We start from the raw sequence: 15,520 nt of genomic DNA, 5'->3' as shown, positions 1-15,520 counted from the left end.
GCCAGGGGTGGTCGGGCTTAGCGGGGCTGCCAGTGCTGTGAGACATCACCCGACACGATACAGCTCTGCCTGGTGTTGGACATTGAACATTTTAGCTGATGCTAGGCCTGAACTTCATGGCTCACTGTTGTGTATATGATTTTTCAGTCCTTTGTGCATTTTAGTGGAGAGAATTGGTGACTAATTGCAGTTGAGAGGGTCTCTAAATAGCAGATATTTTGGAAAGGAGGCTGTGGAATGAAATACATTCATACATCTCTGCATGTGAGTTGTCATTGCCTTTCACAACGAAAATAACAGTTATTTTCACTTAGGATAAGGGGTTTGATCAAGCATCTGGAAGACATATTTCCTTTACCTTGTGAAAATGGGATAAAAAGAATTAAAAGTGCTAGCTCTGAAATGGTGACTTTAGCTGGGAGATGGCCACTACTTGTAATGGATTTGACTATTCACTAAACAGCTGTCTATATAATCAATTATCATAGATTAAAAATATAGAAGGGACTGCCTTGCCTTATCTGTGGCTTAACATGGCCCTTCAGTCTACCTTGCTTTGGTTTTGCTTCAGGTTCAGTAGCATGGCTACAGCTTGGAACTTCAGGAAAATTTCTATTTTTAGTTTTACAATATCCTTGGTTCTGCTGTCTTCACAGTCCAATATGTCTTTGTTTCAGCCTGGATTAGTCTCTTTGACTTTCAACCTTTTGTTTCTTTTTATCCTCTTGCAGTAGATTGCAGAGCACTTGAGTCCCAAGCCGCTGTTTTTCTGAATATTCTTTTCATATTCAAACTTTTGGGTTCCCCAAATCATTCATAAAGATATTCAATAGCACAAAGACAACTGTCACTTCCTTTCTACAGTACTTCAAAGAAAATGTGCCAAACAATCTTGAATTCCCACATTGTAAATGACACTTTGAAATCTCTCATCCAAGTGTTTTAACTTATGTGTTGCCTTTATATTGTTCTTTCCTGTTAATTACGATATCATGAAAGGTAATTATGGATATTTTAGAGATATCAATGTACATGTAAATCAACACCATCATGATTATCAGGAAGTTTTATTTATCTTGCATCAAAAGGCAAGTCTGAGAAGTGCCACCAAGCATTATTGTGCACATCCTTCTGCTCTCTGTTGATTACTGTCACAGCTATGCTTACTGATTCCAGGATGAATTCTGGGCTAAGAATCCTTCTGACACAGTGTCCTTGTTCTTTGTAATTTATAAAAATCACTGTCAAGATCTCTTAAAGTATTATTAAGTAGATACATTGTTGGTGTTTGCTTAGTTTTATTTGACTGTAAAGTGTAGAATCAAGTTAGCTGCTTATGATTTAATGAATTCATTTTGAGATGCTTTCTTATCTCTCAAGATGAGAATTCTTGTGATATGTAAGAGGCTTTTGAGTGAAGAAATTATCATTAGTAAATCAAAAAAGCTCCAAAACCATTTTAATATTGACTTGAGATTTTCAGGTTATGCTTCTCATGATGAAGGAAAAAACACTCTGTGAGTACACATGACTGAGGCTTGTCTTCAAGGAACCAGTTATGACAGTGCCTGTGACTGGAGGCCTGGAGGAGACATTGCCTGATAGTTAATATTTTTCTTTATTTGTTTGAATATTGCCTCATAAGCATTTAACAGTAGTTAATTTAAAAGTTACTTTAGTAATGCTTGAAGGCTGCTTCTTCAAAAATAATTTTTAACATAAATTGCTGCTTTCTTTTCTCTGACTATAAAAAGATGTTTCATGGCTTCCAAAAGAAAGAGGTGTCCTGATACAGATTGGACTTCTAATCATGAACCTCAGCAGTTTCACTTACAGATCCTGTCTGTAATCAGTCCACAGATGACAATCCCTGTGACAAGCAGAAAGAGACTAAATTTATATCCAGGTATTTCCCAAGCAAGTTAAACTTTCAGTCATCATGAACTGTGAGATGGTTTTTGCTGAGCTATGTTTTCAGCTATAGTGGAAAAGACATCAGTAACAAAATTAAGTGTCAAACACACTGCCGAGCCAAACATAACATGTTGGACCAGAAATACCAGGACATATGTCTCTTCCATTTTCTCTTGTACTAAACTTGATTAGCAGAAAACATGTTTTGTTTAGATGTGTTTGCTTTTAAAGTTGTCCTTCTTGCCTTTTTAACTGAGGTGCCTGCAGTTACTTCTGAAAATTTCAGATTATTTTTATGACCAGAGTCTGGAAGTGAACTGCATGCAGCAACACAATGCATGCACTACATAAATAATGGCAAAACATTAAGATTGTAAAGTCATTAGAAGTTAAGAACTCTTGAATCATTATGATAACTTTGAATTACTCAATTGTCCCATCTTTCCTGTGGGCTCCTGCACTGTGCAGTGGATGAAGTGAATGATAGTCACAGGATTCAATATTTCATCTCCAGAGCTGTGCCTTATTTTCATCTCTAGAGTGTGCACCTTATTTACAGGACACTGCAAACTCCAGTCTGGGTACAAAAGTATTCATTTCCATGAAGTCCAGATACAGCTGGAATGCCACACAGGTCTTAATTGTCCCTGCAGTGTTCCTGTGAGATAAGAGGATGGTATGTTCACTAACCACAGCTAATCAGGGCAGACAGGTTATGGGAGAAGCATCTGCTAATTTTGGGTGCTTAATGTGAGATGCGTAGTGTTCTGCAAAACCATGCTCTGACTTTTAGCACAGCTTTCTTCACATTAAAGTAAAATTCCTTTAATTTCACTTTGCAGCCAAGAGTTAACAGCACTCCAATCAGACACCCAGAAAATGGAAAATGTAGCAAACAATGATATTCAAATTTTTTTAATATAAATCTAAGTAATTCCCTTACTATCACACGGGCATTGCAGCATTTTGCTGTGATGTTTATCTGCCTTAACCATGAGACCTCTTGGGGACTGCATTTTTGCTATCTGAATATTGAGGGCATTTTGCTTTGACTTATTTTATGGCTTGCTCTGCTGGGCTTTGTATTTTTCTGCCAGGTGTTTGACTGAGTTCTTCCACCTCCCTAGAGCAGCTATAGCCTGTGCTTGAGTAGCACATCAGGGCTCATCTGCTCTGTCCAGCCACCACAGAGAAAGTGCAGAGTGCCAAAAGCAGTGTCTCTTGCTAGAAGAGAATGAAGGGAAACCTCCTGGACTGCTTGTGAAGGAGCTTCCTGCTGTTCCCTCAGTGTGTAGGGTGACCAACTCCCAGCACATTCTGTTCCAAAAACTGAGGGTTGCAGCTGACTTCCAGAGGTTTGTGGTGGTTGCACTTTGTCACCTGGGCAGTGTTTTCTTCTCCCTCCTACCACCTGCATCTCCTGAGCAGACAAGGAGATGCTGCCTGCTCTGTCTCCAGGGGGTGCCACTCCAGCCACAGCTGGGGCATTCCCCTTCCGCCTGTTCCTGCCCACTGCACAAACTGTTGCTGTGCAAGGAGGAGGACGAGGCTGCACTGGCATTGGTTCTGTCTGGGACCCAGACAGGGGCAGCCAACACAGATGTTTGTAGAGTGGATCTCAGCAACCCTTGACTTGTCATTTGTGTGGAAAGGAGGCCTTAACAAATGTTTGTAGGGTCTGACTCAACTTGCTCTGTTTCTTCTGGCTCTTCTAGAATCTCAGGCTGGGTTGCTGATGCATGTCCTGCCATAAAACCAGTGCTTTTGCCAAACTTTGCTCTGAAGCAAGCCTACAGGGACAATGGGAAAAGGAGAAATAGGTTCCACTAATTCTTAAGTTGTTTGTTTATTTAACTTGAGAAGAGATTTAATTTTCCCAAACCTTCCTTTCTGTAACAGCTGAACTGTTATGATTGAACTTCACAGAAATTCTGGAAACCTCTCTTGGAAAATGTCAGCCCAAATGTTTGCCAAATAAGACAGTGCTGGTAGATTCAGAAGGTGTCAGACTTGGTAAAAAATAGTGGTAACTCACTCCCAGAAAGAGAGAAAATGTGTCTGTCTTTCCCATGCAGTGAGGGTGAAGAGCAGAGAAAATACCTGGATTAAGTTAGAGGAGGACAGAGAGAGGGCTTGCTGCAGTGTTCTTAGGCCACAGAAAGGTGTACGGATAGCTGGAAAATCAGTGACTGACACCCTTCAGAAGAGAAGAGTTACTGCCAGGAGTTTTGGAGTGGGTAACTTGCAGCCTGGAGGCTAAAGAAGATTGGGAAAAGGAGGAAGCCTCACTCACTGTTCTGGCGCTGCTCCTTGTATGAGGAGAGGTTGCAGCCCTGGGAAGTGCAGAAATAGGAAATGCTTTGAGGATGCTCCCCAGCAGAGGCAGGCTCAGGGATGTGCCTGGGGCTCTGTGGAGGTGGGTGCAGGGCAGGCAGTGGAAAAGCAAAGCTCATTCCACTGCCCCGGGAAATGAGGAAAGTCCCTTCTCAGGAATTTAGAGATGAGTTCTTGACAAAGCAGATCTTTCCAATTCTTGCGTATATCAAAGCAAGGGAAGCAAGAGTGCTAAAGCTGAACGACTCCTTCCTACTGTCTGTTCTGTTTGGAGGAAAAATTGGCTGGTACTTACAGGCTTTCAGGTAGAATTTCTCTTTCCTTTTCTGCTGTGCAGCATTGGCAGCCATTGCCTGTCCTCAGATCAGATCCCTTTGTTCCTGTTGTCTGCCAGCTCAGCAAGAGCAGGGCTGTGGCCGAGCAGGTTGTGGATTTTGCTCCTAGCTTGGTCCCAAGGGGATGCAGAGAAGCTGACCTATGAAGCTACAGCAGTAAATGGGATTACTGCTCCTCTTGGTACCACTCTTGCTAGCTTGTCCTTCCCCCTCCAGTTTTTCCTAATCTTTCTCCTTTCTTCCTCTCAGTATTTGAATTGGTTTGTTTGTTTTGTTTTACTGTCACTTTCCCCTCACCACCACCAACAGATGAAGCTTTTCCTTTTTATTCTCCAATTCTTTGCTCCTTAAGGGCTTTGCCTGGATGTACAGCCCTTCCTGAGGAGAGCTGGCACACCAGTACTGATGTTATAAATAATGTTGGCTTCTCTCCCTGCTGCTTCCCCTCGCCACATGGAGCATGATTAGCTTGATTACAGAATTTGCCCCATTTAATATCATCAGGACAATGACACACCTCCAGCAGAAGCTTTCAAACATATTTACACTTAAATATTGAACGGAATGTTTTTCTCCTTTGTAAGCTGTCCTTATGGGAAACCTTGCCTTTGAACACATTCATTGCATGGTGTATGAACAGCCTGTACCAAAGGAAGAGTTAAAGTGCCTTTTATACGCCCACTTTGAATCCCTGATTCTCTTTAAAGAGCTGTGTCAGCAGCAACCTCTTTGCAAAATCTTACGTATTGTGGTTTCTAGATTCTTAATCTGTGCTCTTCTAACATTTGCAAGAAAACAATTATTGCTGTTGATTTAAACAAGAACCAGAAAGGCCTGAGTTCTTTAACCAGAGTCAGGAAGAGCTGAATCTGTCTAAACCTTGGAGCTGGTGAATGTCAGTCTTGCAGTAATTGAACACAACACACTATGCCAACCTGGTTAGTAAACTAAAGTACTTGGGCTGACAAGCTGTAAACACATTGAACCCAGCCATGGCTCGGGGCCAACGTGTGCTCTCTGATATCTCCAGAGCTTCCAAGCCCTCTCACTGACTGTGGTTCAGGTTGCAAGATTGCAATGTGACTCAATATTTTTGTTTTTAAGGCTTTGGAATAGCAAAAAGCACCACCCAGTTAAGAAGAGAGGAGAACACCAGGATCTTACAGGCATGAGATACCTGTGTAATTTCCTGTAGCCTGTTTTCTACCTTCCTTATTGTTTTGGTGTTTTTTTTAACACAGTTCATGAGGAGTGGAAGCAAAGCACTGATGTCTTGTTTGTTCAGATCTGGCTGGGTGCTTGGTCCTCATGGCTCCCACAGCAGGGAGACAGAAATGCTCTGACTGCTGCCCTGGTACAGTCCTGTAAGATTTATTCTGAAACACGTGGGTAGAGAGGTAGCCAAAAGATGGGAGGGCAGTGGAGAAAGGCTAGACATGGACGCTGCCATCAAAGGGGCAGGGACAGTCAGAGCATGAAATACCAGTCAGACTTCTACAAGTGGAAAACAGGCTAACCAAGCTGGGTAGGAAGCATGGGATGGACTGCTGACCACCTGGCACTCCCTGCTGAGTGGTTAGAGTTTGCCAATACAGGCTGTTCCCACTTCCTGCTGGGAACATCCCATCTGCACTTTGGTAATAGGTGTATTTTCCCCATCTTCTGTGGTCTGGTAGATGTGGTACCAGCTCCTCCACTCAAAGCAGCTCAAAGATTTCAGGCTGCTCCCTTCTTGCCAAGGTATGGGAAAGGAGTCCTCAGCCTTGGCAGGTCTCCCTGTACTGGTGGGGAGCTTGATACTGATGCCCAGGATGTTCCCTCTGAGCAGTTCTGGCTGGAGTGCAGGAACAGAGGGGCAGCGAGGCTGTTGGAGTCAGTGTTGCTCTTTGTTTCCCTTCTGTGCCAGACACAGGCAAAGCAGAGATGCCCTTGGCCCAGAGTGCATCACAGCTCGGCTGCTGCGTGGGCAGACAGTCTCTGCCTGCTCACTGCTGTCCTGGTCTAGGTGAGCCTGCTCCCAGGTCTGTAAGTGAGGAGTGTTGTAATACCAAATAATAAACTTACTCTTCCTCCTGATTTTGGCACCAAGTGAATTTCTGAGTCTTGGAGTACATTTCATAACAAGTGTGACTTAAAAGGACCCTGAGGCTGAAGAAGCACAGGGGCTGTTTTCCAGATGTTCATCGTGCTCCACGCAGCCGCAGCTGGCACTGTGAGCAAAGGCCTCCCTCAGCAGGAGCTCTTGTCAGGACACAGCTCCTGGGAGGGAGCAGCAGCAGCAGCACAATGCACAGAGCAGCTCCCTGGCGGTGCATTGATCCCTGACACAGCAGGAGCAGGGGATCATCTTTTCACACTGGAGGAAGCTGTATGTAAATTTGAGGTACGGCATTGGAGATCTTGTAATGTGCCCTGTGATTGTTGGAACAACTCTCCTGAGGGTTTCTTGAGCAATTGCTGTGCAGAGCATAAAGCAGCCAGGCCCTGCCCCGTGTCCTGGCTGCCTGTGGCCGAGGCTGCACTTCTGCAAGCATCACACTTGGAAAAATGCCCCTATTATCAAAGGACTAGAACAAATCCGTGGACTTTGCACAGTGCCAGTAGTGGCCAGGAAGGAAGGGCTGCAGTGTGTCCTGGGAGATGTTTGTCTCTCTGAAAGCGCATCTCTTTTAAAGGGAGGAAATTAACATTCCGGCAGAAAATACCGTCTCCGTCAGCTGACGGTGCCCAGCAAGAGCTGGCTTGTAAATTAAAGCTTTTACTTATGAAGAGAAAACTGTTCTCAGTGCTGTAAGGAAAACTGTTGTGCCACTGTCGTGATGGGGAAGTTTAAGTCATTTAAATAACTTGTCATTGTGTGCTGCTCATTACAGATGTTACAAACGTACCCAGCTGGTTTTTTAATCCTCACCTCCTCCAAGAGAACCTGGTAAAGATCATTATAGTGCTGTGTCAATATTGACCAGATACCTCATCCTCAGCACTGCGGACTTTGGAGCACTGTTAGTTTTTCTCAATGCTTCTTTGTGTAGCTGCACGTTTTCTTTTGTAAGTGTTGTAAGAAATCTTTGAAAACCAAGAGCAATTGTGTTTTTCTTGCACCAGGGCTGCCACATCCTTTCCTCTTTGGATGAAGGCAATCTTTGTTAACTGTCTTGGGGCTGCCTGTCTTGATTACGTGTGTGTACAATGCCTTACAAAATGGTCTATGAGCTGGACATCCAGGCAGTCCTGGCACAGAGACCATAAGGAATGGTCACAACCTTGTTGAACATTTCTATGCCAGTCACACAGGTGCTCCATGGATGCACAGTCTGCTGCAGTGCTCATTTTACCATGTAGTTTGTCACTTGTGTTTTTCTGAAGTCTTCTGAATACTGACTGGTGAATTACAAATTTCTGCCTTCTTTGAGATACCCTTTCAAGATTTTGAAAGGCACTGTGGTTCTTACTGAATGTCACTGAAGGCTGGGATGCAAAGAGAAGTTCTTCTTTCCATGTAGTACCTAATGTGTGTGTAAATCTTGCGCATTTCCTTAGAACAGCTTCTGTCTGCCACTTTTATTTAAGAGGTGGTGGTGGTATTTGACACCTTGCAAAATTTTTATGTAGTTGCTGCAAGGCTTTTAGGCTAGAATATAGCTTGTAAAATTTAATGAAACTGTTCAAAAATCAGGATGGTTATTGATGAGACAGAATCCAGAAATATCTGGGAGCGTGAGGATCTGTTTCTTTCTTTGTGTTGTGCGTAGGCTCAAAGTCACACTCAGGATGTGATAGTTCTGCAAACTGAACCTCTAGCTCAGGTACCTCATCTGTACATCTGCAGAGGACCCTAAACTAAGTGGAGCTTTTTTGGGGACAGCTGTAGGGCTGTATATTCAGTCACTAGAGTGGAGTGTACTGCTCTGCTTCCTGATCCTCCCACTGTGAAATCAAAAGCTGAAGATTCCTCTGGATATTAAGAGTAGGATGGAACCCCAAAAAACCTACCCAAATCCCTTGAAAAGCATGTACCCTTTCAGAGACAGCTTCTGACTCTATTCTTAGGGAAATTTAACAACATAGAAAAGCTGCAGGAGTCTAAAATGCTATTTCAGTGAATGACAGAAATAAAAAGAACTGGGCTCTGTAAAAGGGAAATGTTTCTCATTATTTATTACCTCCATTGCTTGACCAAATTTTTTTTGAGTTTTGGGAAATACTCAGTTTCACTTTATCAGGTTAAACGCTTTTTCAGGTAACAGTTTTGAGAGGAAGGATAATTGAAATTCAACAGAAGGGATTACTGCTTCTCTTAACACTTCATGCTAGTCTTCCCCATTAGCCCTTGAATGTAGTTATGTGGGGTGTTTCCCCCCTCTCTTTCTTCAGTTGTTTCAGTAAAGAACTTCTTCATGGAATCCCAATAAGAAAGTCAGCATGTGCATTCCAAGCCATGCTGATTATTCCATTCTCTCACTAAAAATAGACACTGTGCTAGCTGGCACTGAAAAATAATTCAGGGAATAGTAGAGAGTGGAGGAAGAACAGCCCCGTGGAGCCAGGTCAGGCTGTGACCGTGGCACACACCTGGGAGGTGCAGAGGAATGATCCTGTCTGCTCACAGAAACACAGCTTTGGAGAGCTCCTGTGGAGGGAGCGAGGACATTGCACAGAACAAGGGCCCTAACATTTGTTTAGGAGGATGAATTCTGAATTTTTAAGTTCCATGTTTTGAATTTTGTGAAGAGGTCTAGGCACCTAATTGAGACACCACAGTCGGATGACTAAAGCTGAAAACTGTAAATAATCTAAGTGGTATCAGTTGCTGGTAAATAAAGATTTCTTTAATGTTTAATGTTTGCATATTTCTAGAAACATGATACTGAGCACAAGTAGATGTTTTGGTTTTTAGTCTGAAAGTAAATTAAAAAGAAAAAGTGTGCTCTGGTAAACTGAATGGTCCTTTACTCTCCATCCTCATTCTCGGGCTTTTTCTTACTCTCCCCGCAACCTGCTCTTTATTTTTTTAATTCTTTTTTTCTCCTAAATAACTTATTTGTAGAGTGAGCCAGACCTGGAGAAAGGCCTGGAGATGAGAAAATGGGTCCTGTCAGGAATCCTAGCCAGTGAGGAAACCTACCTGAGCCACCTGGAGGCCCTGCTGCTGGTAAGGCTGGGGACAGATGCCAGTTCAAACACTGAACTGAATTTTCACTGCTGCTTCTATCCAGAGTTTCTCTGAACTTCACATGCCGTGGGTTACAAGGCACTGGGTGCAAAAGGTACCTGTTTCTCCTCCAGCAGAGAGAGAGGCTTAAAGGAAGGACTGGATGTGGCAGAGTTTGGGAGCTGTTAATGTGGCAGTATCCAGGAGCTCTCTTTAAGTATCCTGTGCTAATTATTACATGTTGGTGTACAGTTGGACAGAGATTAGGGAAATGGAGTGCAGAGGGATTTTAATTGCAGCATTAATATCCAGGGAAAATCCACCTACCAGGGGTGGCTGGTCCTCATGAGAGAACTTGAACATGTCTAGCTTTTAGAAGTTGTATGAATGTAGATCTCACTTTTTATTAGGATAAAAATATGGAGGGATGAATGTTCATGGTTTGCATGATAATTATTTCCTTCTTTCCTCATTTCTTCCTCAAGCCTATGAAGCCTTTGAAAGCCGCTGCCACCACCTCCCAGCCCGTGCTGACCAGTCAGCAGATTGAGACAATATTCTTCAAAGTGCCTGAGCTCTATGAGATCCACAAAGAATTCTATGATGGGCTCTTTCCCCGAGTGCAGCAGTGGAGTCACCAGCAACGTGTTGGGGACCTCTTCCAAAAGCTGGTGAGTACTGCCATCACCAAAGGTGCTGGTTCCCCTCACCCATCTCACAGGAGCTGGAAGTTCCCTCTAGTGACTTCAGAGACCAAAGGAATCCGTCTGTGGCTGGAATAGGTGAGAGGTTTCTCACCTCCTCACTTTGCCCCTACAGTGGAGGCCCTGCAGCAAAAGTGGCTCTTTCATTGTAATTAAAGACTGCAGCAAGCTGTGGTGGTAAAATAAATACAATTTCACATAAATGTTGCATCTCCACGGTTTCTGCAGCGTCCTCAAAGCATTTCCTTTCGATGGAGATGGGAGAGTGGCAGTATTGCAAAGTGAACCAGCAGTGAAGCATTCCTCATTACTGATGAACTCCCCCACACATCCTTCCCTCTCTCTTGTGCTTTGCTCTACCTGGTGCTGATTTATGCTCATCACCATTGGCTTTGCTTTTCTGCCACTATCCTGGCCTTTCTGTTCCCCTTGCATCAGTTATGCTGATGAAGTCAACCTGCAGCTGAGAATCCTCCAAGCAACCTCAACAAAATTCTCTGGGTGCAGAAAGAAAAGGACAAAGACATATACAGCATATTCCTGAGGCTGAATTAAAATTGCTGAGTTTCTGAGCCAGATGACAAATTGTTTGCATTCTAGGAGGTTTTTTTGGCCCCTTTAGCCTCTCCCCTAGCATGTGCAGAGAGCAAAGGATTAAAGGAGCTGTTCTTTCCTTTTTAGAAAAGAAAAGAAGCTCTGCATTCCTGAGGTGCCTCTGGTTCTCAGGGTAGGAGTGACATTCCAGTGAGGGGTTTATTGGCTGGGGAGTGTGCTTTACCAGGCTGGATCAATTGTTAGCAGCTGTGTAGCCCAGCATCAGCCCCATCCCCTATGGAGCAGGAGGAGCTGGCCTGGAAGATGATGTTTTCTGTACGTGCCAGCAGCTCAAGATGAAAATACAGGAATCTGCTTTTCACTGCCAGCATGTTTTAGCCAGGAGGGGTCAAGTTGGTGCCTTGGTGAGTAGTTCATGGTATGCAATTTGAGCAGCTGGTTTGAGAGGACAAACCCAGCTGCTGCTGGGTGCTGAAGCAGACACAGAAGGCTGCTGGAAGTGGCAGCCTCACAAGCTGCCCTGGATGTGTGGTGCAGCAATGGGAATAGCTTGGAGAAGACCTGAATGTATTCCTTGGCAGGGTTGTCCAGCACTGCACACCTACTCAGGCTTTTGTTTTGGACCAGTTCTTATTGCTGGCTGATCTCTGGTGCAGGAGTTCAGCCCTCACTCTGCTCTTATGTTCCCCTGATTTTTCTGCATTTGTGACAGAATTGTTGATTTTGTTGGACTAGCATTGGAAACAAAGGAACAAATTGCCCTAGTGCAGGAGGCTTTGAGCTGGCATAGCAGTTTTAGTTTCGGGTGGTTTAGTACAGCAGTGGTGGGAATTGCAAACTCTTTGCTGGACGAGATAAAACTAATAATTCTTGGCAGGCACTGGGAAGCAACTAGATGAGAGAGACAGCAAGAACATCAGGCTTTATAAGGCATCTACACTGGATGTACATCAAATCTTTTGGAGCAGACAGTTTACTCGTGGTCATGTCATGCAGTCTGATGATAAACACTGAAATACCCAGATGTCCCTGGGGACATTAATTTTCTGTACTCTCAGCAAAAAACAGCACAGTAGATTGAAGTTACAGATAGTGGATGCAAAGAATTTTAGAATTCCGTGTGTTCTGGCACAAAGAATGATCTATTTGCAACATCAAATTGACTGTTATTACACCTTTTCCTGTTGAGAAAAAGAAAAGATGCCAGGCATGTGGGAGTGAAATACGCTTCTCATTTTTGGAGAATATATTGTACATATTTTTTTATAGCTAGAAAGGAAACTCTTTAGAGCTCTTTTTAGAAATGAAGACATATTTAGCAAACATCCTCACACTGATAGGCCTCAAAAACAAAAAATGTCCAAAAGCCAGCCATTTCTACCAACTCTTGTTTCATTTTCGGTGGGTTCTTTTTAATTGAAAAAAAAAATTAAACCAGCATGTAAATGATGTGTGAGCATTATTGCTTTTATTGGAAGCTCTGTTTTTAATGAAAAAGATGTCTTTGTGATGACACATTCAGAGGAGGAAAATGAAAGCTTAAAAAGACTGTTCAGGAGTAGCAGGAAATGAAAGAACTTTAAAGCTCTGCCATGTTAGCTGGCATCATCCAAGTCTGAATGGCATAAGCCCTGCAAATGGTCAGTAATTCTGACAGCAATGTCTTCCCAGGATTGTGCTCAGTGGCAAATACAGATTTCATTCTCTCCATACTGCTGGGGTCATCCCTGGTATAGGTGAGCACAGTTTTCTTCAGCTTCAGTCATAACTGTAATTTTGTATAAGGGTTGAGATTGGTTTCTAGTACTTCAGTAAAACATCATCTAGGAAATAGCTCACTGTTTCTCAGCCCTTTAACAGAGTTTTTGCTGGGAATGTTGTTCTGGGAGTGGCTCCACAGAGAATGGGCAGCACAGTGGCACAAAGCTCCACAGAGAATGGGGAGCACAGTGGTTTTGGGAGAGAGCAGGAGAGGGAAGGAGCAGTGGGGAAGTTCCCTGCTCTGCCTCTTGCACATCTGGTGCAGCAGTGCTGAGGTGAGTGCAGCCCCCTGGCAAAGTCTCCTTGCTGCACCCTTGGCTGCTGCCCGGCCCTGTGGGCTCAGGCTCCGAGGTGTGCCCAGCCCAGCCTGGCAGCTGTGCAGCACAAAGCCAGCTCTGCACTCCAGACAAGCTTGGAGGCTGCCCAGGGATTTCCCGTGCTGGATCTTGTGTTCTCTGGTGTGAATATGGCTGAGGTTCCTAAGTCAGCAAATGGGATCAGTGCTAAGACTCTGTGATAATAATGACTTACTACTGCACTCTGTGGCCTGTTCCATTCTCTTCTGGACCAATTCCATATTCCTTCTGCTGGAAAAACTGCATTTTCTGTCACCTAGTGCCCCAGTCACTGCCATCCAAACAGATTGTGCTCTCTTTTGTATTTTCAGCACTCTGCTGCCCTTATAATAATGCTCACTAAGGCAGATATGGGTAATATCTGGGTTTCATTTAGTATATCCATCATGCAAAGGCCAACAAGTAGCTTACTGGGGTCACATTTGTGCTGTTGGGCTGAATCATTCCTCCCTGATTCATATGTTGTGGCAAAAAGCCAGCAGCTCCAGTTACATCAATGAGCTGCAATATTAATAGATACTAATCTGGCAGTTCAGAAGGGGAAAATAGATGTCAGAAATAAGGATGTGTCACTCTCATAGGCTTTCACATCCTTCACAAGTAAACTTGTTCAGCACAGGGTGGAACTGGGTGCATGGGGGCACAAGTGCTGGTTGGACAAAGTTGAGAGGTCAGAGATGTCATTCTGGGCCTGCTCAGCATTCCCTGCAGTTGTTTGGTATGAAAGAAACATGACCTGATCGTTGGCTACCAAGACTGACCATCCTGACCTGCCTTCTTCCACAGCATTCATTATATTTTGTTTTGCTTCCTGCAGGCCAGCCAGCTGGGAGTGTACCGGGCCTTTGTGGATAACTATGAAGTTGCTATGGAGACAGCAGAGAAATGCTGCCAAGCCAATGCTCAGTTTGCTGAAATCTCTGAGGTAATGTCACGGTGTTCAGACACACGAGCTGTCTGCCTCTGACTAATACCCTGCCATGTCACTCCTGTCTATTCTCCAAGTCCCTCTGCAGCCCTGACTTCTGGAGGAGTTGTGAGCTCCCACAGACTCCCTGCTTAAGCTCGTGCTCTTACCCTGAATTGTGCCCTGGGCTGGGCACAGACACAGCCTTTGTGTGCTGTCCCCACCCAGGGAATCTGCTAGAAACTGGCATTGCTTTCAACTTCTCCAGCTCTGTGCCACCTTAATGCAGTTCTGGAAGGGAAAGCTCTGTGTGAGTTTCTCAAATGTTTCTCTTGCTAATGATGATTCTGGCTGTGATATAAAAGCCATCCTTAATGGCTTGCACAGTGGCTGTCAGTGGGATTGCAGGCTTCACTGGCATGGAGAGGAGAGGGTAATTCTCTCATGAAAAAGGCAAGTGTGTCTACCATAAATCTATAATACTATTCTCTGACCTGCTCTGATTTCCTGCCTATCAGAGGAGTACCAGTCTCAAAGCATTTTGAATATTTTTTCAGGTCTCTCAGAGCATCAGCTTTCCCTGCAGTGCATGGTCTCTTTGACTCTTTGTATTGTGATTATTTCTTGAAGAACTCAGGTGCTAAGAAAACATGAATTTCATATGTGTCTCCTTAAAAACAATCAGATAAATCATCAGAGCTGAGTACTGCCGGGGCGTTTAGTGCTCTGAGAAAACTCCTGAGTACATTCTATATCACATGTCCTGTGAGACTTATGAGAAAGAGGTAGAATACGATCTCTTAGTTTTGCTGTTTCTGACAAATAATTCTGAATCATGTCAGTATCTACTGTATTTGGGATGATGGCGATGGTATTTCTGCATTTGTGTCCTGGTGAGGATTTTGGAGCTGAGCACATTAATGCATGGTATGGCCCATGGCAAAGAGCAGAGTCACAGACAGTATTCCTCTGCTGCTGTGGAAGAACTGACGTGTCCAAGGTCACCCAGCTCTGAGTACAGGAGTAAGAAGTATAACCTGAGGGTATTTAATGCCAATCCTGTACTTCATTTATTGGTGCTGGGACAGTGGCTGTGTCCTTATGGGCATCTTTAATCTGCAGGTGATTTCAAAACTCCCTCATCCCTGTTGCTGTAGGTGGTTCCCTGCTTTACTGCTTATTAACAGGTGCTCCTAAGAACATTGCTCAATATTTGAGATGTGTGGGTGCCTGTGACATGGCAGTGGTGGATTTACCAAGAAGGAAAGTGCATTTTTCCATCACTGACTTGAACTGTGATAGGGCTTTCCTCCTTTCACACCTAGGCCTTCCCCTGGAGGAGCAGATAGTCTGTTGTGTTCCCATGTGATATTTCAAAGTGATTGACCATCTGCTACATGGGTTTTCTTTTTCTTTTAGAATCTAAAGGCCAGAAGCACAAAGGAATCTAAAGATCAGACGACGAAAAATTCCTTGGAAAGTGAGTGATCCATGGAGAGGAG

General features: G+C 43.9%; 1 protein-coding gene across 1 annotated transcript in view; it reads left to right on the top strand.

Annotated features, from left to right (window-relative positions):
• The window catches only part of BCR (BCR activator of RhoGEF and GTPase), a 99,147-nt gene that overhangs the window by 47,814 nt on the left and 35,813 nt on the right, over window positions 1–15,520 (top strand). Inside the window, exons 3-6 of the mRNA XM_012578131.5 lie at window positions 9,631–9,735; window positions 10,221–10,406; window positions 13,929–14,036; window positions 15,438–15,498. Coding sequence (XP_012433585.4) covers window positions 9,631–9,735; window positions 10,221–10,406; window positions 13,929–14,036; window positions 15,438–15,498 — 460 coding nt within the window. The remainder of the gene's footprint in view (window positions 1–9,630; window positions 9,736–10,220; window positions 10,407–13,928; window positions 14,037–15,437; window positions 15,499–15,520) is intronic.

This window comes from Taeniopygia guttata, chromosome 15 (assembly GCF_048771995.1).
Source record: "Taeniopygia guttata chromosome 15, bTaeGut7.mat, whole genome shotgun sequence".
NCBI lineage: Eukaryota > Metazoa > Chordata > Aves > Passeriformes > Estrildidae > Taeniopygia > Taeniopygia guttata.
The sequence above is the reverse complement of the archived record's forward strand: the minus strand, read 5'-3'. Positions and strand labels throughout refer to the sequence as shown.